Source organism: Branchiostoma floridae, chromosome 6 (assembly GCF_000003815.2).
Source record: "Branchiostoma floridae strain S238N-H82 chromosome 6, Bfl_VNyyK, whole genome shotgun sequence".
NCBI classification, from domain to species: domain Eukaryota; kingdom Metazoa; phylum Chordata; class Leptocardii; order Amphioxiformes; family Branchiostomatidae; genus Branchiostoma; species Branchiostoma floridae.
In genome coordinates, this window is record NC_049984.1 from 18,339,063 (window position 1) to 18,360,534 (window position 21,472).

Consider the following 21,472-nt stretch of genomic DNA (forward strand, 5'->3'; position numbering starts at 1 on the left):
CACAAGGCAAACACCAATTTGAATATACTGTACTGAACGTATATTGGGGGCATATTTAGGAAGGACACTGCTTTGGAAACTCTTACTTTAGTTTAATTGATAGGGACTTATTTACAATGGGTCAACACAAGACATAAAGATTTGTCTACATTTTATTCTATGGCTTTATCAGTCACAGAAGCAATGCTAATCACAAAGGCAGTCGATTCAACCTCATTGTTAAGACAAATATCACTAACATTATATATAGAGGTATCCTGGAAGTAAATAATGACTTAAAACAATGCAATACACCCTAGTAGTATATATGTAACAGATCTGAGCAGAAATTGGAACAGACAGTTTTTGTTGTGAAGTCAATTCATTTACAACTACACAATGTTGTGTGATTAATGAATTCAGTTACAGGAACTGAGAATTGGCACTGCGCAAAGATACAACTGTGTGCATTAAAATTTTGTCTTTCCTAGAGAAAATCAGGATTTTGCCCAGCATCCATTTTTAATGGAGTCTAGTTGATGAGGACAAAGATTAGAGCCTTCCTGTCATCTTGAAAAGCACGATTGGCTTGTTTAGGCCACATCAATTTAATTGCTTGGTTCACGGATTCGCTCGCTCCTATTTTTTGAAAAAAAAAATAAAAATAAAAATTACCACTCAGCAAATTTTCACCATTAATGAAACCATTCATCAACTTCCTGGTGTAGCAAATTGGCCTTTATATTATAAGCTCCTTAAAGTGTGGGTACAGGTGCTGTTACTGTACAATAATAGTGTTTTTGTACTTTTTTCAAGCTGAAAACTTTTTTTCTGTATGTTTTGGATTAGCCGTTACCTTTACCCCAACCATTTTACAATTTTTATTTTTATTTCGCCCTTTCGCTCCATATTTTTTATGAAAAAATCCGTGAACCAAGAAATTAAATTGGTGTGGCCTTAGTGTTAAAAAAAAGTTATCATGTACACTTGTTGAGCGATAAGCCTTGACAAATCTTTCAATATTATGTTTAATAAGTTATACATATGTAGTTCAACATTTTCCTGATCTGTTGACTATACTAGTAACTACATTAATGTCACAAACTATTCATATCATACACAGCAAAAGTTACAGGGTGCATATAGCATGTATATGTCAACATATTCCACTATCAAAAACGAAATTAAATTAAATTTCAGTGACCGATATACTATTTGGTTTTATTCTACTGCATATATACATGTGCATGATTATAATATCATAGTCAAAAAGCCACAGACATGTTCCCAGGCAGCTCACTCCTGATCTTTGGTAATTTCACTGCCTCTTTTACACTGGAGCATATACAATGCTTTATTGTACTAGTGACACTTATTCAGCAACAGTACATTATTTTGGGAGGATGTTTCAGTGCTTTCACAAAAATGGCATGAGTTCTTTTTTTCTTTCTTTTTTTTAAACAGAAGTGTTGCTAAGCCTTTATAGAGAACTAGTAAATATCCAGAAACACTTCATTCAGTTCGTTGCCATATGGCAGTTTTAAAAAGGTAGCAAACTGACTTTACCTTTAGCACACTAAAGTACATGTAGCTGTTTGGATACTACACAAACTACATGCAGTACCAATTCTCGATTGGTTGCAGTGTTAGATAGCAGGAAGAATATTAAGTCATGCTCAAGCATTAGCCCTACATAATAGTGTAAAATATTAATATATATGTTCACACTAACGTCTGTACAACTGATTTCCCTATACCTGACACATACATGTATCTGCAGTGTGGCTATCAGTGCCACACATTTATATGCGATATACTAAAGACATTCTTGAGTCCAATAATACTTACTAGACAAATCATTCTTACACTCTGCTTTTCACAGCTAAGCCTAAACAGGAATTAAGTTATTACAATGATTCTCTCTTTGTTACTGTGATAATAAATCTAACATGATAATTTTTATCATTAGAAACATAAAAGAGATAATAACATTAATATGCATATTATAATAGGGAAACATTGCTTACTGGCCACATGATACGGTACCTGTATATCACAATACTTACAGTATGTTTTTGTACGGTTCTAACTAGGGGTGGGTACTGGTACACAAAAATCCAGGTCCGGTTCAGGTCCAGGACCAGACCTGAACCTGATACAGTACGTGAAAACTTGTGAATGGATGATACTCAAAACAATGGTGCATTAAGCTATAAAGAAATCTGTTTTATGGAGGACTACATTCGACTGGCGTGTTAAAATCCTACAAGTTTTGTACCGGTACACCCACCCCTAGTTGTAACTCTAGTCACAACTAACATAGCGCTCCTCCTCCCTCTTGTGTTCATGGTGCCCCGGGTGTTGGCGTGGTGTGGTTGTCAGCTGCAGTGCTTGTGCCTGCCCATACTGCTGCCCATACAGCAGGTTATAGATCCCCTCCACTGTCTCCACACTGTTGACTGCACTCACCATCTCCTGGGGGTTGGTGGTGCTGGGGACGGGCGCGCCCGGGTACTGGTGGCCCTCCATGTTAGCGGCAGACTCCGCGTGGGCGCGCTTGTGCTTGTTGAACGCCTGGCGGACCGGAGTCTTGAAGTCGCACATGTCACAACGATACATTTCACCTGAATGGTAAAAATGTTTTACTTTATTCAGGTTGTAACAAAACCATACACTGTGGGCACTGGTATCGTGGCCACAGACATATAGATATAGTAGAAGTTTGCTAGTTTGTATGAAAAATCAGCAGTTTGATAAAGAAGATGCTTCTACTCTCATGACTATGATACATGTTGTAATGCTGGCTGCTTAACCTGAAAGTTGGGAGGTAAATTTCAATTTGTATATATAATAAGAGTTATGTGCAAAAACAATATACCTAATTATGCAAATCTATCTGAATCTTCCAAGTTAAAAAAAACAGCATGGTATCTGTGCTGTCAAATTCTATAGCCCATATTCATAGATAAAACTGACAAGAGCACCAAAGCTACATCAAAAGATATACAGTAGCTGGTTTTCAATCTGTATCAACTTGAAAATGTTTTGAAAAGGTAAGTTTTCTTACCAGTATGTTTTTTCCTTACATGGATGTCCATGCATTGTTTCTGTATACAACTGAGGAGGATAGGAAATGGAAATTAGCTACATGTAAGTCAAAAACATTTTATATAAGAAAGAAATATATATTCAATCCAATGAATCTACACGTCAAAACAGGGCTCAGAGGAAACTTGAATCTGACTACAAGTACGTTAATACTAACTGCACCAAGAAAGATAATAGCCTGGTATCCAGCAGTATTATAGCTCCCGAGTCTCTTCTGTCCTGTACACAAATTTGTAGTAGAGGACAGAAGAGACTTGGGAGCTATAATATGACTAGATACCAGGCTACCGAGATAATTTTTCTTTAAACTTTGCTTTCATGTTCTTCTAGTTCTGTATTATCCATCTAAATCCATGAGCCAGCAAGTCAAATTGGTATGGCCATACCTGTAGTCACACCAGTTACACTTGTAAGGGTTCTCATCCTTATGTCTCCAACGATGTCGCCTGAGACAGCTGCGGTCCACGGTCGCGTAGTCACAGAACTCACACTTGAACCTCTTGTCTCCTGCAACAATGCACAAGAATCCATCAATGGATGATTATCACTTTTGAGTTTGTCAGAAGGAACAACCATAAGAATGTAATCAGCGATGGCAAACTTCACCCCCTTACTCTCCAGTCCCGCAGTCTAACTAGCAGCACTGGGTATGTATGGCAAATCTGCATTATGAACTGTAAATTCAGTTAACATTGAAGAAGAATTAACCTTTTAAAGGTGGATGCCTTTTATAACGTCTGTATAAAAATAAAGTATCCAGAAGTAAAGATTGATTCTTCTTCAATGTTAACGATACCTGGATGTCTAATCTTCACAAACGTGTAAATTCAGTTGTTTTAGATGAGGGGACTTTAGTTACTGAAACAATTCAGAAGTACTGTCACATATTTTAGTCTTTTTGCTGCTCTTCCTATGTATGAAAATCATTTTCAAGGGGTTATGCTCTCATAATGAAGAGAACAACCACGAACACTGCAAAATAAAACCAACACAAAGATTTGAAGATTTACAGTGTACAGGGAATTTCATTTCCTTGATGTATCGTAAACATATCTAGGAATGCAAAAGTAATGACTTACTGAAATCAGTGCCTGTCTTTAAGTTGCATCCATTGATATAGTTTAACCATAAAGATTTTCCAAAACCTAGGAGCTAAGCACAAGAGTTACCTTTGTGAGTCCTCATGTGCAGTTCCAGCCCTGCCTTCCTGCGCGTGGCGAACCCGCACACGTCACACATGAACCGCTTCTCATCAGTGTGGACAATCTGGTGCTTCTGTAGGATCTACAATACAAAACAATAGAGTTTTTTCTTGTTGTACCAATCCGTAATAAACGGACTTGAAAAAAAATAATAAATTAGTAGACTGGATGTTGGACCTATTAGAAAATGAATAGATTATCATCTTGGCCTTGTATGTTTGATTTTAACCCCCAACAGAGCTTGATGTGCTTCCTTTTTTGTTGATGAACTGGTAATTACCTTTTCGTCCTTGAACGTCTTGGTGCAATGGTCACACTTGAGCCTGGGGCCATCAGGCGGGGTGCGCTTCCTGACCTGGGGGTGATCACTGTGCATGTCTCTCTTATGGGCCTGGGTTAACAGTTCAGGAACAAGGGTTCAGAGACCTCATATCTCAATGAAATAGTCTGATTATGTAAATGACTTCTACATTTACATAAATTATGCTTGGTTATCTACACCTTTAACTTACACCGGTCACAATGTTGATTGTCCAATCATTTACCACTTAGAAGAATTATGGCACTTTTACATTAATTATGCATATTAGGGAATTATTTGCATAGTTGGTATCTGTTAATGTTCCACTTGCCACAAACTACTCACATACCAAATATCATCATAATTCATCCAGAGGTTCGTAAGTTGTGCTGACTACAAAAATCTGGAAACACAGACAGACAGACAAACAGACAGACACATCCAAAACGATATCTCATATATTTGTCATGGAGACAACAAGGTGTTTTCACTGCATTCGAGTGTAAATAACTTTGGTTATTCTGAATAACACAGCATAACTGTATATGAACAAAAAAATAAGACAATTTCACAACATGTAGGTTTAGTATCTGTTTGCCAGTAATTCTAAATAATACAGCCATAATAGCAAGGAATAACAGGATGTTTTATGTCCAGGTTTAAAGTGGTGAACATTTGAATATACAATGGTCATGTCTTTGTGGGAACAAAAATAAACAACTGAGTTAACGAAAACAACATGACAGATTATAGTTAGAAGAAGAATTATGGCACTTTTACATAAATTATGCAAATTAGGGACTCATTTGTATAATTGGTATCTGTTAATGTTCCACCTGCCACAAACTACCCATTGTATCTCACCTCCTTGTTCCTTTTGTGCTTGAATCCTTTCCCACAGATCTCGCAGACAAACGGCTTGTCGGCAGTGTGGACAGACATGTGCCTGTTCAGGTCTCCCCTCTTCAGAGAGTTGAACCCACAGATGACGCACACGTGCGGACCCTGGATGTTGTGTTCCCGGTACATGTGGCGGAACACCTTGTTCCACTCGGTCTCGATGTGATCGCAGTGAAGACACTTGAGGGGAGGGAGTGGTAAAACAATACATGGTAAACCGTAAAGCCATGCAAAACCATCACTTAAAAATACAGTCAAACCTGTCTATAGCAGCCACGCAAGGGACTGGAGAAATGTGGCTGCTATAGACAGGTGGCCACTATAAAAAAAATCCTGATCAACTGACCATGAGCAATAAGTTACACATGATTTCAGTACCAACTGATCTTTCTCACCACCCTGCCAAAGTCAAATCTACCGTAAATGATTGATATTGCCATGCGCAATGTTTGGTAAATTTGCTGACAAAGACGCTAACGTTCCAGGCACGCATACCTTCTGTTACCGCCAAAATGACCCTGTCGGGAACTCCAAATCCTCGCAAACTACCATTTTAAACTGGCGCAAGGTGGCATACGGCCACTCAATGGCTTAGGTCAATGGGAAAAATTCAAGGGATCGACAAGAAGTGACCGCAATGGCAAGATGGTCGCTATGCAAAGGTGGCCGCTAATACAGGTTTGACCTTATATTACCTACATTTCAAACTGCAAGTCTTTACCCCCACTGCAAAGCTGAATTTGTCAAGTTTGTTTTGGTTAATAAAGCAACTCCGACATTTTAACGAGCTACAAAAGATGGTCATGATACCATGATTTCACCCCCTGTTCTAATGGATCAGTCCAGTCTGGCAACTGTAATTTGGAGGTCAACTACAGGTCAAAGCATCCCAAAGGTCACAATTTTTGTCAAGATTTTAGAAAAAAATACATGCTTTAGTCCCTCTAACAGAAACCTTAAGCCTAATATGATTAAAATTTGCCCAGGAAAAAAATTATTTAAAAATATTGCCAATAAACAGGTCAAGGGTAGGCAAAGTGCACTTTCTGCACAACTCTGAAATGTAAATAAAGAAATGTTTTATTGCAAATTCATGCCCATGGGGCTAATTGCAAGTGAACAAATATAAAAAACATGAAACGATTAAGTGTGGTCTGAATAGTGGTAAATAATCTTTAAGACATCATGTGGTTGATTGTACATACGGTACATAATAGTGCACTAAATCTACGCTGCTATTGCGGGTTTGACTTCTTCTTTGAAGACAGTTTAAAATGAAATAGTCCATATATTCTATAATAGACTGATTCGATGATCTTAGTAGAAAGAGTATCTTTTGTGGGTTTGTTAACAATCAAAGCAAAGTGTGATTTCGGAAACTCTTTCAAATAGTCTATTTCTTTTGGCATTGAATCGGGGACATTCACAAATGAAATGTGTTTCATTTTCCACTATATTCATTGTGCACTGCTCACAGATTCTTTCATGAACAGATAGCTTTTTGTATCTTCCTTTCTAGTCTCACCTTGAAGTCTTTCCCCTCCTTCCGGTGACACTTGGTGTGGAGCTGCTGCTCCTCCTCCACAGAGAACCAGGTGAGGCAGGTGGGGCACTGGAAGTGCTTCTGGGAGATGTACTCCTTGGGGGAGCTCTTGCAGGAGCGCTTCTTGTGCTGGAGGAGGTTCCGGCGGTAGCGGAAGGCGCTGGTGCACTCGTCGCACTTAAACGGTCGGGCGTCAGAGTGCATGAGGAGGTGTCGCTCATGCTCACAAGCCTGGAATAAATGAATGAATGAAAGAAGATAAGACTACACTACATTTGTATGACACATAGCAGTCTCACGCTGAATTATATGTTCTTTACAAATAGTTAAACTTAAAGCCAATCAATAGATGTCATTTCATCCTCCTATACCTTGAACAAATAAATGAAAGTCTTATAAGAGTAATAATACATCACCAGGGCTCGAAATACTGGGTGCAGGTGCACCCAGGTGCACCCAAAATTGGAACTGTGCACCCAATTTTTTTCAGTGGGTGCACAGGGTGCACCTAAATATTTTCTTAGTTTTATGTATGGAAAGATATCAAGTATACTAGTATACATCATATTCTTGACATCTAAGTGTTATGTTACTTGTTTAAGAATTTGATAGCTTGTAACTAAGTTTTGTTACTAGATTTTTTTACATTCAACTTCAATTTAAGTGGTGCACCCAAAAATTTTTTGGTGCACCCAATTTTTTCAGCTGGGTGCACCAGTGCACCTAATCCCAAAAATGAATTTCGAGCCCTGCATCACAGCGATGAACCCTATCTTAAGTATCCTTTACAAGCAATAAAACGTAGGTGTTCACCATTAGTTTATTACATAGACATAATTTCTAGAAAATACATGCAGTGAATGTATACATGAAGAAATTACATACATCATCATGTATGTCCATTTAGTACCTATGATATAAGAAGTCACAATGCTGTAAATGCATTTAAGTTCGCGGGGATTTAATTTCGTGGTAGCAGGGAAAAGGACTTTTCGCGGGGGTTTTAATTTCGCAGTAACACCATATTCTGCAGTCTAATACCATAATAGAAAAATGTTTGCGGTGGTTTTACGTTCGCGAACATTAATCCACCGCGAACATTTCTGCATTTACAGTATCGTACGGATATCCTAAAATGTCATTGGCATCAAACAAGACAGCCATCTTCAAAGTTCAATATCAGCTGAAGTGAAGCAGTATGCTTATTCAAGCAACTAACACCATAATGGTACCTGGTACTGAGTGGTAGTGCTATTGCTATAGAAATTTTCCTGATACTTACCTTCATGCACTTGAAGCCACAATCCTTGCAGACATACGGAGCTGGGACATCATGAGCCCTGAACATGTGTCTGTAGACCCTCCTCCAGTCCTTACTCCGCTCCTCACAGTGGATACACTTGAACCCTTCCTCACCCTCACAGTGGCACTGCATGTGGAGCTTCTGCTCTTCCTCCCTGCAGAACTTCAGACCACAGATGTTACAGGAGTGCCTCAGCCCTCGCTGTGGGTTCCTCTTTCTCATGTAGTTGGGCCTCTTCTGGGGCTTTCTCGGCTTACGCTGACGTCTCTCGCTCGGCTCTTCGTCGAAGCCCACGTAATCGTCGTCTGAGTCATCGTGAGAATCCCCTTCACCGGTATTTTGTACCACCAGTATCCTTCCGATGTCCTTCTGCCAACTCTCCTGCACCTGCCTTTTCTGCTTGGCCTTGCGAGTTTTCTTCACCCGCGAGGTTGCTTTGCTAGGTTTGGGCACCTTTGCTTTCGGCTCTTTGCTCCGGGTCTGAAGTCTCTTGCTGCTGTGAGGCAAAGAACTCTCCGGGGCTTCTCTCTTTCGTGGCGGAATATTCAGGGCGCTATCAGACAGGCTTCTCTTTAATGCAGGTGCCGATTTTTCAAACCCTCTTCTAGAGTCACCATTCTCTGAGGCTGAATCCTTGAATAGCATGTCACCAGGCATATCCTCTACAGCGCTCTTGCCAATGTCATTTTCCTGTATGCCATTTGACTTCTCACCAGTGTCAAAGTGCGTGCTGTTTAGATGCGAAACAAAGTTGTCCACTAGGAAGCTGTTGAACTGACATGCTTTACATCTATAGAGGCGTAGGAGGAAAGTTTCAGTGTACTCTTCCATTTGCTCATCTTGGAAGACGCCATGCAGTCGAAAGTACGGCACTGCCAACTCTGCGGGAGTCGCAATGGGCGGGTGCTCCGTCAGCATCTCCATGGTTACAGGCATTGTTTCCATGACAACATAAGCCGATGCATCAATGTCCTAGACATCTGACCTATGGTAAAGAATGCAACGACAGTCAACATCTAATTCTCTACACATGCTTCAGATACAGATTATTTCACTGACCAACATTTTAGTTTTTGAGATATTGCTAATACCAAAATGCCACTGAGTTACATCTACATCTACATTCATATACCCCCAAATGGCCCCGCATGGGGCAAAAAGTCAGTTTAAAAACTTAAAGTCACAATTATTTCTCAAAATATGGACTTGTACATTCTTTTGTGAATTGCTAATACAGTGTCAGTACATTCTTTTGTAAACATCTAACCAAACACATTAACCAACGCGCTACCATCAAGTAAATTAAAACACTGTTCTAATAATATATAACTTCTACAGTAAAATTTATTGAATCAGCATGGAAGGACCAGGTTATATTTTCAACGGTGGAAATCAGATGCGCTCCTGACTTTGTCTAAAACAAATAATGTCCAAACAAGGTCCCTTGTATAAATAATACCTCCACAAATTGAGGGTAATTTGAGGCCTTTAGGACAAGCATTTTGCGTTAGAGAGCCCTGAACTGATTTTCTGCGTGCATGCCATACCAATGGCGCATTTTCTTATTAGCCACTTATTCATCTACATATTTGACGATCGCTAAAAATGTCACAAAGCGCTTGTGCTTCAAAGCCGGCTGGTAAGGTCGTGCAGATTCATGAACGCTTAATTTTCGCACGGTGCTTGACCGAGATATTATTAAGAGTGGGAGGGGCAAAAACGGTGCAAGTTATTTCACCAAATTAACGTGTTTCACAACATTCTCCTACATGGCAAGTACCTACCGACATTTGCAAAGGTCTCTACGTTGTCCAGCTGATTTCCTTTCTTGGTTAACGGAGAGAAGAAAGGCGGCGTTTGGTGATAAAAAGCCGCCGAAATTCCCGTCTTTTACTCCCTCACGTCGCCATTTTGGGTCACAACAGCACCCGCTGCATGATGGGTAAAATTAATTTGCGCGGGACGTTCAAAAATGGCTACGAGGAGTAAGAGGGGTGATAAACAACAAAATAAACAACAACGGTACATATTGCCAACTTTAACTACACCAGAAATTAGGAGAAACATTTATGCATCCCCAACAAGAAAAAACGTTAATCACACATTTATCCTTCATCATACCCTCTGCTTGACTGACCAGAGCTGTTTCTTTATGAAATTCATATGGAATGTAACGTTAAATATGCCATTAAATACCACATGATTCTTGAATATTAGGTACCATATATATTTGCCATATTGTGCCTCTTTCTTTTGTGTTTCCGCATACTTTGTGCAGCAATAACTTTATTTTAATGGGTATTTTTGTTGAAGACTTTCAAAGAGGATAGCTCAAGAAAGCTTCCATAAGGCCACGTTGCTTCCATAAGGCCACTATGGCGACCAGGGGTGACAGCCGGCTGGATTCTATCATCACAAACCTTCACGGCATGTATCCACCCCCTATTCACCTGCCTCCAATCGGCTCCTCTGACCATCAGTCTATCTTGTGGTCAGCTGGAACGTGGCCAACCAAACCGATTCGTTACATCACCCGTAGACGGTGCACACCTGAAGGAATGAGGCGGTTGGGTCTGTTGTTGAATACGGTGGATTTTTCACCTGTGTACAACGCGCCTGACCCAGATTCTAAAGCTACTATACTAACAACAATGCTTGGAGTGATTTTGGACAAAGCTGTTCCCATGAGAAGGGTCAAAGTCACAAACAACGATAAACCGTGGATCACTGTTACAATAAAGGAACTAATCGTGGCGAGACAGCAGGCCTTCCGCGCTGCAGATACAGAATCCTATTCTAAGCTGAGGAACACGGTGGCAAAACTTGTTAAAAGTGCCAAACGCCAGTTCTACAACAATGAAGTTCACCAGCTGATGAACTCAAATTCTGGCCAGTGGTTCAAGTCAATCAAAGCCCTGATTGGAATGGGAGGGATGAGGGGGGATGCTGACACCGCGGACCCAGCCACTTTGAAACGGGAGTGCGGCGCCCTAGCCGACCACTTTGCGTCGGTGTGGAGGCGGGTGACACGCGTTGTGCCTACGGGACAGAGCGTTGAGCACTTGTTATCGGAAAATGGTCTTCCACTATTCTCTATCGGTCAAATCAAGTCAAAACTACGACAGCTGAACGGGAGTAAGGCTGCCGGGCCAGATAACATTCCTCCTTGGCTCCTGAAACACTTCCACGAGGAACTGGCACCAATTATATGCGACCTGTTTAACTCATGTGTTAGTCACGGTACATTCCCTCAGCCTTGGAAAGTTGCTCTTGTTAGAGCAGTCCCGAAAAAGGCAAGACCAAGCTTTCCCGCGGAGTACCGGCAGATCTCCTTGCTGAGCTGCGTCAGCAAGGTATTCGAGGGGCTTCTGCGAGACGCCTTACTACAGGACACTGTAAGGAATCTGGCTCCGTCTCAGCATGGGTTCATGGCGAAACGATCTACTGTTACAGCCCTTATCCACATTCTACAGTCATGGCATGAGGCACTCAATGCCAAACCCAAGATGGACATTCACGCAGTTTTCGTCGACTTCAGTCGAGCGTTCGATACCATCGACCATGGCCGACTACTGTCATCCTTGGCGGACATGGGCATCAGACAATCACTATGGACATTAATCAGTAGCTACTTAGAAGGTAGATCACAAATAGTGAAGTGGGGATCCTGTTTGTCAAAGCCGCACGATGTACTGTCAGGTGTGCCACAAGGTGGATTGTTGTCACCGCTATTGTTTGTTATCTGCATTAACTCGTTGGATGTATGTTTGCCTCAGTCTGTACTGCCTGTCAAATATGCTGATGATCTAACTAATTCGGAACTGTTGATGGGGTCTTTACCCGGTCAGTCACAAAAGGCTGTGGACGCTGTTGTTGAATGGGGTGGAGGTTTTTCCCTCTCTGTGAATGCTAAGAAAACCAAAGATATGGTAATTAGTACGAGGAACAAGGAAAATGTTCCCAATCCACCCCATCTGACAATAGCTGGCCTACAGATACAACGTGTTACTTCATTCAAACTCCTCGGTATTGTTATCTCCTCCGATCTGACTTGGGACGCACACGTCCAGTATATGCTGTCAAAAGCTCGTCCAAGAATGTACTACTTAACTGTAGCTAAGAAGTCTGGACTGTCTACTGATGTGCTTACACGCATTTACTTGGTATTTATTCGTCCCTTGTTAGAGTATGCCAGTCCAGTGTGGGGAGGGCTGCCTAATCACCTTTCCCATTCGCTCGAGGGAATACAAAAGCGTTGCTGTAAGATCATTGGGATACCTGTAGAGTCCTTGCCTTCCTTGTCCATGAGGCGAGATCAGGCAACATTGCGAACCATTCAAAACATACTGAAAGATGATGGCAGTCCTCTACATGAGTTTTTATCTACCACACAGAGCAACTACAGCCTGCGACGTCCTAAACAACCCACTCCCTCTTTCAGTAGGACGAATAGGCACGCCCAGTCTTTCATGCCCCGTGCACTGAAACTCTACTCAAAGAGCTGTACAGTATAGTAGATTTTATAATGTATGTGCTATCTTAATTTTATTGGAAATTGTATTTTAATTGATTTTAATCCTACCTGTGTATTATCTTGCATTATACGGTCTTAATGTGCAGCGCCCTTGTGGGCCAACAGATTTCATGTGCCTGTTTGTACAGTGCACGTGCAAGTTGGACTCAAATAAAACTGAACTGAACTGAACTGAACTGAACTGATTAGATTATATGGATGACATCCTCTTGGAACTCCCAAACTGATGCGAGCGTGTAAATAAAATACGAATTTGGCCAAAAGTAAAAATTGAGTTCATTATGAAATCTAGGTGATCAAGAAGGTTGAACAAATGACTGAATGCACTGGAATATGATATACCAAACAATAGATTCTTCATTTTAGTGCTTTCACATTTTATTCCTTGATCTTGGACTCGATGCGCGTGCGGATGTCATCCATCTAATTCAATCAACATGGCCTAAGTAGAAAAGAAGGTAACATTTGCAGGCAAATGCAAATGTTTTCATTCAAATGGTCTAGACTACTGTACTGTTTCTTACTCAAACACATTTGTGTGTATATATATAGTGACAAGCCCCTGTGTACAGCTCCATCCTACCACTTGCTACATAACGTAATTGAACGCCACAGGGTGCCTGCTACTTTACCCAATAACCGTGAATGAATGTATGTCCTGGCCGACCACCAGCTAAGACTGCGGTGATTGGTTGGGACAAGGAGGAACCTCCTTGGTTGGGAGGAAGGCCGGTGACCGTGCAATTCCCTAGTACTTCGCCTCACGGCGCTGTACCACCATGGTGCCTGCTACTTTACCAATACTAGTAACCGAAAGTCTAAATCATATGCCTCTCGCCACAAAATGAGCCAATCAGCTGGTAGCGTTTTGCCACGCCCACGGGTGAACTCCCAAGGAAACTATTAAAGATAACTTTAGTCTGAAATCAGTACGCTTTATATCACGTTTATAAATGACAAGTTGGCATTTTATTCCCCATTTACTACACAAGTCATTTGCAGAAATATTTGAACAACCCCAGAACAACCTAAGACTGCTTACATGTACATCATCGGCTTAACTGATCAGCTGTTTCTTTATGAATTTCATGTTGACTGTAAATACGTCCTTGAACGTCCCATGGGTCTATAAGTAGCTATCAAGAGATTAACCTAACAATGGCAGGTAGAGTACCCTATTTCACACTACTTCTCACGTCGAAAATATCGCGTTTGTTTATTAGCATTAGGCCACAGCAAGTAAATTTATGAATGACATCCACGCGCTTATTAATTTTTCGCCTGATTTCAGAAAAAAAAGACAGATTTTTTTCCTTCTTCATGGGTGGTCAAATAGACCAAAATGGGCAAATAGGTTGTGTTGTAAGCTAATAATTGTATGTAGAAGTGAAACTAGAGAGGTAGCCTTGACTGTAGTTGCAGAAGTGAAACTTGCTGGAAATAGCTGTAAGAGTGGCACCAATATGAAAGCCATGAATGTAGTAACCAACTTGACAAGTGATGCCTGCAGTCTACCACACTAGGGTCACGTTTACTACACTAGCGTACTCTCCAAGCAGCGGTTAGGCTCTGGCTGTTTTTTAACGTGTTTTTTTAGTCGTTTTTACCGGGCTTTCTATTTTTTATTTTATCTTGCTGTATCAAAACCTAAAAAGAAAAATGACAAAATAGAAAGCCCGATAAAAACGACTACAAAATGTTTTTAAGAAACCAGCCGGAGCCTAACCTCTGCTTGGAGAGTAACACTAGCACATAAGTGACTTGTTAGCTGTGGTGCCATACTTTGTCACTTCAACTCTTGTTACAACGTTTATTGTGTCTACTTTGAAAATTTGAAAGCTTGCTTTTTACCCATCTTGTATTTTCACGCTACCTCATTATTTTAGCAGTCTGAGTAGAATGTCATCCATACAATTTAATTGCTGTGGCCTTAATATCATAAAAAGTACACCTGTGATATTTGCACCGCTTTTAGATGAATGAACATAAGTTAACCGTACCTTACGTTGCTTACAGTAATCAACGATAAGTATGTGATTTATGGATTACAACGATTGATCCCGAAACATTTTACGGTCAAACGAAGACAATGATGTACTTCATAAGTTTACAACGTGTTGAACTTGGTTACCTAAATCCGACATGTAAACAAACGTACACAAGGAAACCCGTTGCCAAGGGTTTAAATACTTTCGACTCAGTAAAGTGTAAAGTTTGTCACTTCCGTCAGCACATCTCAGAGATCAGACTGGGGATCTGGAGTATCTACGCAGTACGGTTATTCAGGTATGTGCAATGCCGCTCCTTTTTATATCCCTTCACATTGTCGACGATCTTCGGTCGTACTTCGCGATCGCAGGAAGGTCGGCTGATTTTAAGATCGACAGAGGGTCGCGCGTATTTTTCGCATGAAGATCGTCCCTATCACATCAAAATCGTACGACGATCGCACGACCTATGTGACCGCGCCGTTACATGAAGCTCAAGTCAAGTTGTCACGGCTAATTCAAGTACACACCACCCGAAAATAACAATGCTCAAAATAACATTGACTGTTGTGACCGTGCAACTAATTACCGAAGAAGAATGGATGGATGACAAGGATACATTATTTTCTGCCAAAACGTTGTCAGTGAAGCGTTTTGTATACTTGCCATTAGTACGAAGCAGAGATCTCTTCATTTTGGTATGTTTGATTGTTTGATTTACCCCACCTTGAATATAACGTTAGGTTTCTAAGGCCGAAACGCCACAGACAACAAAGTGTGCCATTCGTGTTACTTTGCACCTGAATTGTAACAATAGTTGACATTTAAGCCGCTGACAAAGGTGTATAGCTTCTTTCAAACTGCCGGTTACTACTATCTCATCAAACGTGTTACCTTATCAGTTAGACATGGGGAGACGGACAGGCTAGTAAACTCACCATTTTGATTGATTGTAAAATGTCTAATTTGGTCAGGGTGTTTTCGTGCCCCAACCTCTGCTTACTGTTGACTGTCTGCCAAGTTTATTTTTCTGTTTCTTCATAAGTTTTGTCACGTAGGAAGGAGCTGGCACACCTGGGGCATCTTGGATTTTGAAAGAATCCCGACAGCTGAATTCAAGTGCAATATTTACACAAGAGTGCCCAGCCCCTTTCTAATCTTTCATGTCTACCTGCCTTCCCAAGTTCCAAGGAGATAAACGCGTGAAAGAATGTTAGACGTATCCTGCATGCTGTCTTGTTTTACATGTTGAAGAGTTTTATATATCATCAGATCACTTACTCGTTTACCTCGATACAACAACATGGGGTTGCAGATGTTATGTATACTTGTTGTTAATCAATACATGTATATGATGGGAAGACGTGGAACTTAAAAACCAGATCTGCGCAAAACGTTTCTGTCAACTTTAACTTATACATACCCGATCGCAAAAGTTCGTTTTGTTTTTCAAACTTACTTGGTAATCTGTTCTCTTGTTAAGAAGTGGTAAATTACACTTAAAACCACACCCCGGCATGATCTATTGAAGGTAATGGTCACAGGTAACGTTACAAGAAGCTCAAGTCAAAATGCCACCACCCGGAAATAACGATCCTCAAAATAACAATGGCTGTTGTAAACGTGTTTTTCTCGCTACAAACGAGCTGGAACGACAAGGCTTTGGTTTTCAATGAGGCTTTCAATGCTGAGACCAAAATCAGCGCACTGTAAAAGAATTTGGAACCAAATTTGAATTCTAGTACATGTGTAGTACAAAAAGGAGGATTCCGATCCCACTAATCACCCAAAACAACTGGGATGGTAAAATAGACCCATTATTTTCTGCCGAAGCGTTGTCACTGAAGCGTTTTGTAGACTTCTCAATAGTCTATTCATATCGTATGTTTGATTCAGCTCCGTGAATGTAGTTTTCTATTGCCTGGGCACCAACTCGCTCTAGACAACAAAGTATGCCATTCGTGTTACTTTGCACCCGAATTGTAACAATACTAGACTATCAAGACGCGTACAAAGGTGTATAGCTTCTTTGAAACTGCTGGTCCCTACTATCTCATCAAACGTGTCACCTTATCGGTTAGACATGTAGTGACGGACAGGCCAGTAAACACCGCTGTGATTGATTGTATAGTGTATAATCTATCCTGGTTGTTTTCATGCCGCAACCTCCGCTTACTGTTGACTGTCTGCCAAGTTTGCTTTTCTGTCTCTTCATACGTTTTGTCATGTAGGAAGGGCTGGCACACCTCGGCAATCTTAGGTTTTGAAAGAATTCCGACAGCTGAATTCAAGTGCAATATTTACACAAGAGTGTCAGTCCCCTTTCTCAATTTTCATGTACAACGGCCTTCCCAAGTTTTGAAGAGATAAAATCGTGAAAGAATGTTGGACGTACCCTATCTTGTTTCACATGTTGAAGAGTTTTATATATCGCTTCCTCGTTTAACTCGATACAACAAAATGTACGTAGAAATGAGCAGGCACACCTTGGCAATCTTAGATTTTGAAATAATTATTCCGATAGCTGAATTCAAGTGCAATAGTTACACAAGAGTGTCAGTCCCCTTCCTCATCTTTCATGTATGCCTGTCTTCCCAAGTTTCGAAGAGATAAAAGCGTGAAAGAATGTTAGACGTATCCTGCTGTCTTGTACTACATTTTGAAGAGTTTTTATATCGCTTCCTCGTTTACCTCGACACAACAAAATGCATTTGTGGAACTTCATTAAAAAGCCAGACTTGTGCAATATGTTTCTGTCAACTTTTATGAATTCCCAAACGTGATGGAAGAAAGCCTTTATCCCACGTTATGGTCTGATATTGGTATCCAGTAAAGGTGTACTTCACATTACTAAAATGGGGCCCGGCCGGGCAGCTGTCGGGAACGAAAAATATGATATAAAAGACACCAAACTACACAACACGTAAAGAAAATAGCTGTGGGCATTATTTGTGTGTACTTTTACGTATACATTTCTATTTTCGTTTCCACAAACAGTCCGACTGGGCCCCGGTGTAGAAATGTGACGTTAGCCAGAACCCTCCAAGAATCACTACACTATGATAATTCATAAGCATTTAGCAAGAGTGGGGCAGTTGGGAAACAACAATGTAAGCTTTCCCCTACGGACATCTGCTTGAAGGTTCTACCCTCTACAGCTCTAGGAGGGGGTCTCTCTATTCCTCAATACTAGTAATTGTACCCTTGGTGTTTGTCTAGTTCAGTGTTCTGTTTTGCTATTTTGACAAGCCTACCGAACTGACGGTGTTTTGTTTTCCTCCATCCGACCGTGGAGCCATCCCAGTTGGCAAACATCCACCTGTTCCCCTGCCGATGACCTCTGTGTCACTTCCTCCGGAACGATGTTAATCCGCATGATCTTTACCTCCGAGGCACAAACATAGTCTGGTGATGTTAGCAGTCAGAGGATTTGATGCTTGGTTGCATCCTGTAAGAAGAAAACGCCCACACATTATGCCAGTATTTAATTCGCTCACTCAGTCCTATATCTAGTGTCCATAGGGGCAGTCTATCTGTCCATAGAGGATCTCCATCTCTGGCAATCCAGTCATCAGCCAGTATAGACTATTAGTGTTAGTATTAACTATTGCAAAATTCGTTGACTCTTATTGATACATGAAGGAAGGGAAATGGTATCAAATCAAATTTTTAATATCAGTGACTATCCACCAAAGCGCACATGTAAAGCGGCATGTTTAAAAAAAACTGTTTCTTTTTGACACACTTCAAGAGCTGTATAACTCTCAAAATAACTTCAAAAGAAGGGCGCAGGATGGATATGTACAGCAACTTCCTGTCAACTTGACTCGTAGCAGAATGGGATCTATGATATAAGGAGGTTCCTCGTCACAAAATTGAAACAAATTTCAATACAATAAAACACGTAAGGATGTCTATGGGTAGCCTGGGTATCTTTTGATTTCTACCGGGGCTCCTTGCACTCGCTGTCCTAACATTTTAGGGCCCTAGTAGAAATCGGATGGTACCCAGACTAGTCTACGGGCGGGACTGAATAGAACCCCCCACCCCCACGTTCCCCCAGCCCCTACGGGAAAGGTCTGTGTATAGAAATGAAACTTGCACGTAGCCCCTAGCTAGCTCGTCTGCTTGACAACATGGTTTCGGGCCCTCTCCGTATCCCTTCTGTTGTTTATGCAACATTCCAGGTTGACGCACTCAGCCTTGTTGGGGTGTCAATGGCATCAACACAGTTCCACTATATGTAAAGGCGGGTGCAATGACACTGGCTTACAGCGTTAGCAATCTTCCAATCTTTTGGTGACTGTCAACAGACGTGCTCTTTTCAATCATTCGACCTCATTTTTTAAAAGACTTTTCACCTTTAGTAAACATTTCACCTTTCTTATTCTCCAGACTAGGAGGGCACCTGTTGGGACAACAAAGGGGTGGAGCTGACAAGGGGTTGGTGTTGATGACCTCAACTTCAAGCACAGACCGACTCTAAGACCGAAACCCTTACCTGGAAAAGCACAGAACGGCAAACAGTTTTACCTGGGCACACTTGTCTCCTGACGTGCCAACATGTCTGTGGAAAGGGCTGCCGTTTTGCGTGCTGTGGTTTTGTTGTTGGTTTTCTTGGGGCCTGGAAGTGTCCATGGCTGGACGACACAGGGTTATACCACACGTCGTCCCGCCACTACGGACAGCAACTATGGCTGGACGACACAGTCGGCTAATACACGCCGTCAGTGGGATACCACACGCCGCCAGTGGGATACTACTAGTACACGCCGTCCGTGGGATACTACTACTACACGCCATCCGTGGGATACTACTAGTACACGCCGTCAGTGGGACACCACACGCTCTCCGCGGGATACTACTACTAGTACACGCCGTCAGTGGGACACCACACGCTCTCCGCGGGATACTACTACTAGTACACGCCGTCAGTGGGATACTACACGCCGTCAGTGGGACACCACACGCCGTCCGTGGGGTACTACTAGTACACGCCGTCAGTGGGATACCACTCGCCGTCCGTGGGATACTGCTAGTACACGCCGTCCGTGGGATACTACTAGTACACGCCGTCAGTGGGATACTAGTGTTACCGCCGGAGCGGCAACTCATGCTGCGGTCACCGAGTGGAACACACAAGCTGGTCAACAGCAGTGGAGCACACAGGCTGACTACACCACAACTGATTCCCGTGAGTCTTTTTTATCATTACGTACATCCAATTAGAGTCTTAAACCGCCTTGGTAGGTTGCACCTTTCCATCCTTGGTATGCCAGGCAGATCTACCGACGGCATAAGGAGTTTACCCGGCCAACGAGTGCTCTGAGGCCCCGTCGCCCAAAACACTCCCTGGCCAGCTAAACTCCTTTTGCCACTGGTAGATCTGCCTGGAGACTAGGTATGCCAAATGTAAGGGAACTTTTGCCTGACCAGAGTCTACTATAATTACCTCCATGAAATGTCATGGAATGGAGGTTATATTTTCTGTTATGTGTCTCTGTCTGTGTACAAGATTACTCAAGAATGGATGGATGGATTGGTTTCATACTTGTTGTGTTGGTGGGGTGTGATGAAAGCTCGAATTGATGAGATTTTGGGAGCCGTATCTGTCGTTATAATCGATGTAATAATATCAGAAATCACCCCTATATTTGAGATATATTGGTACAGGCATCATGCTTTATGTGTTTGTTAATGGGCTTAGCTGCAAGCAGATAGTGAGGTGACAGCTGTTTGGGGAACCCCCAATAGTTTTATTTATGTCTGCTTAGGACTGTTTGGAATATTTGTAACAGTTGGCACATTAGTGCCGCTGTTTGCCCAGCCCAACATTCTAGAACATCTGTTTTGGGAGGCCGACAATTTTGATTGTGGTAATAAAGTTTATTGCAAATTCATGCCCATTGGGCTCATTGCAAGAAAAGAAACATGAGATACATGAGATGAATGAATGTGGTCTGAATACATGTAGATAAACTAAATTCTAACATACATAACGTTATATTAAGTGGATGAATATACATACGATACATAGGGTACTAAGTCTACGTAACTATTACAGGGTTTGACTTCTTTCTTGAAGACATTTGAAAATGAAATGCCCCATGTGTTCTATAATAGATTGATCCCTTGATGTTAATAGGAAGAGAATCTTTTGTGGCGTTTTTAACAATGAAAATGTTGGTGTGATTTCGGTCACTCTATCAAATAGCCTTTTTCTTTCGGCTTCGAATTGGGGGCATTCACAAATAAAATGTGTTTCATTTTCCACTGCATTCGCTGTGCACTGCTTACAAATTCTTTCTTGAACAGGTAGCTTTTTGTATCTTCCTTTCTCTATTCCTAACGGGTGCGAACTAATTAAATTGCATGTATGTACTTGTGCGTTTGGGGACACAGTGTGTTATATTTCGTTTGTGTTGTTAGATGTTTTGTGGTGCGCCATGCGTAACGCGGAAGTTTCGTTAGTATGTAATTGGATGTATTACATATCTAATATGTGGATGTGTTAGGTTATCCCTTATCTGAACAGTTGTTGCGTATAGCAACTGGTTAAGGTAATGTAACAGTTAACTCCTTAAACGTTAAAGCAACTGTTTCCCGATGCTGGG

General features: G+C 41.4%; 2 protein-coding genes across 3 annotated transcripts in view; one reads left to right on the forward strand and one right to left on the reverse strand.

The window, feature by feature from the left end:
* Positions 1-1,000: 1,000 nt before the first annotated feature.
* On the reverse strand, positions 1,001-10,276 carry LOC118417775 (zinc finger protein 431-like). The gene is made up of 9 exons (XM_035823488.1): positions 10,121-10,276; positions 8,316-9,321; positions 7,016-7,264; positions 5,455-5,670; positions 4,570-4,680; positions 4,257-4,371; positions 3,474-3,594; positions 3,047-3,096; positions 1,001-2,603 (listed from the first exon to the last, which is right to left on the reverse strand). The coding sequence occupies exons 2-9, from the start codon at positions 9,279-9,281 to the stop codon at positions 2,284-2,286; spliced, it is 2,148 nt and encodes a 715-aa protein (XP_035679381.1). The 5' UTR covers positions 9,282-9,321; positions 10,121-10,276; the 3' UTR covers positions 1,001-2,283.
* Positions 10,277-15,118: 4,842 nt separating this feature from the next.
* LOC118417833 (mucin-like protein) overlaps positions 15,119-21,472 on the forward strand; it is a 36,610-nt gene continuing 30,256 nt past the window's right edge. Inside the window, exons 1-2 of one of the 2 annotated variants that reach the window (XM_035823582.1) lie at positions 15,119-15,156; positions 19,254-20,052. In XM_035823582.1, the coding sequence (XP_035679475.1) occupies positions 19,422-20,052 (631 nt within the window). In that variant the 5' untranslated portion in view covers positions 15,119-15,156; positions 19,254-19,421. Of the gene's footprint in view, positions 15,157-19,110; positions 20,053-21,472 lie in introns of those variants that run through there. The other variant, XM_035823581.1, reaches the window with a different exon arrangement.

Excerpts from the sequence above, each read along its gene's own strand:
- LOC118417775 (XM_035823488.1), bottom strand. The coding sequence starts at position 9,281 with ATGGAAACAATGCCTGTAACCATGGAGATGCTGACGGAGCACCCGCCC. Across the intron at positions 7,265-8,315 it reads GTGGCTTCAAGTGCATGAAG|GCTTGTGAGCATGAGCGACA; the intron begins GTAAGTATCAGG and ends CATTTATTCCAG. Across the intron at positions 4,372-4,569 it reads AGACGTTCAAGGACGAAAAG|ATCCTACAGAAGCACCAGAT; the intron begins GTAATTACCAGT and ends TTTGTATTGTAG.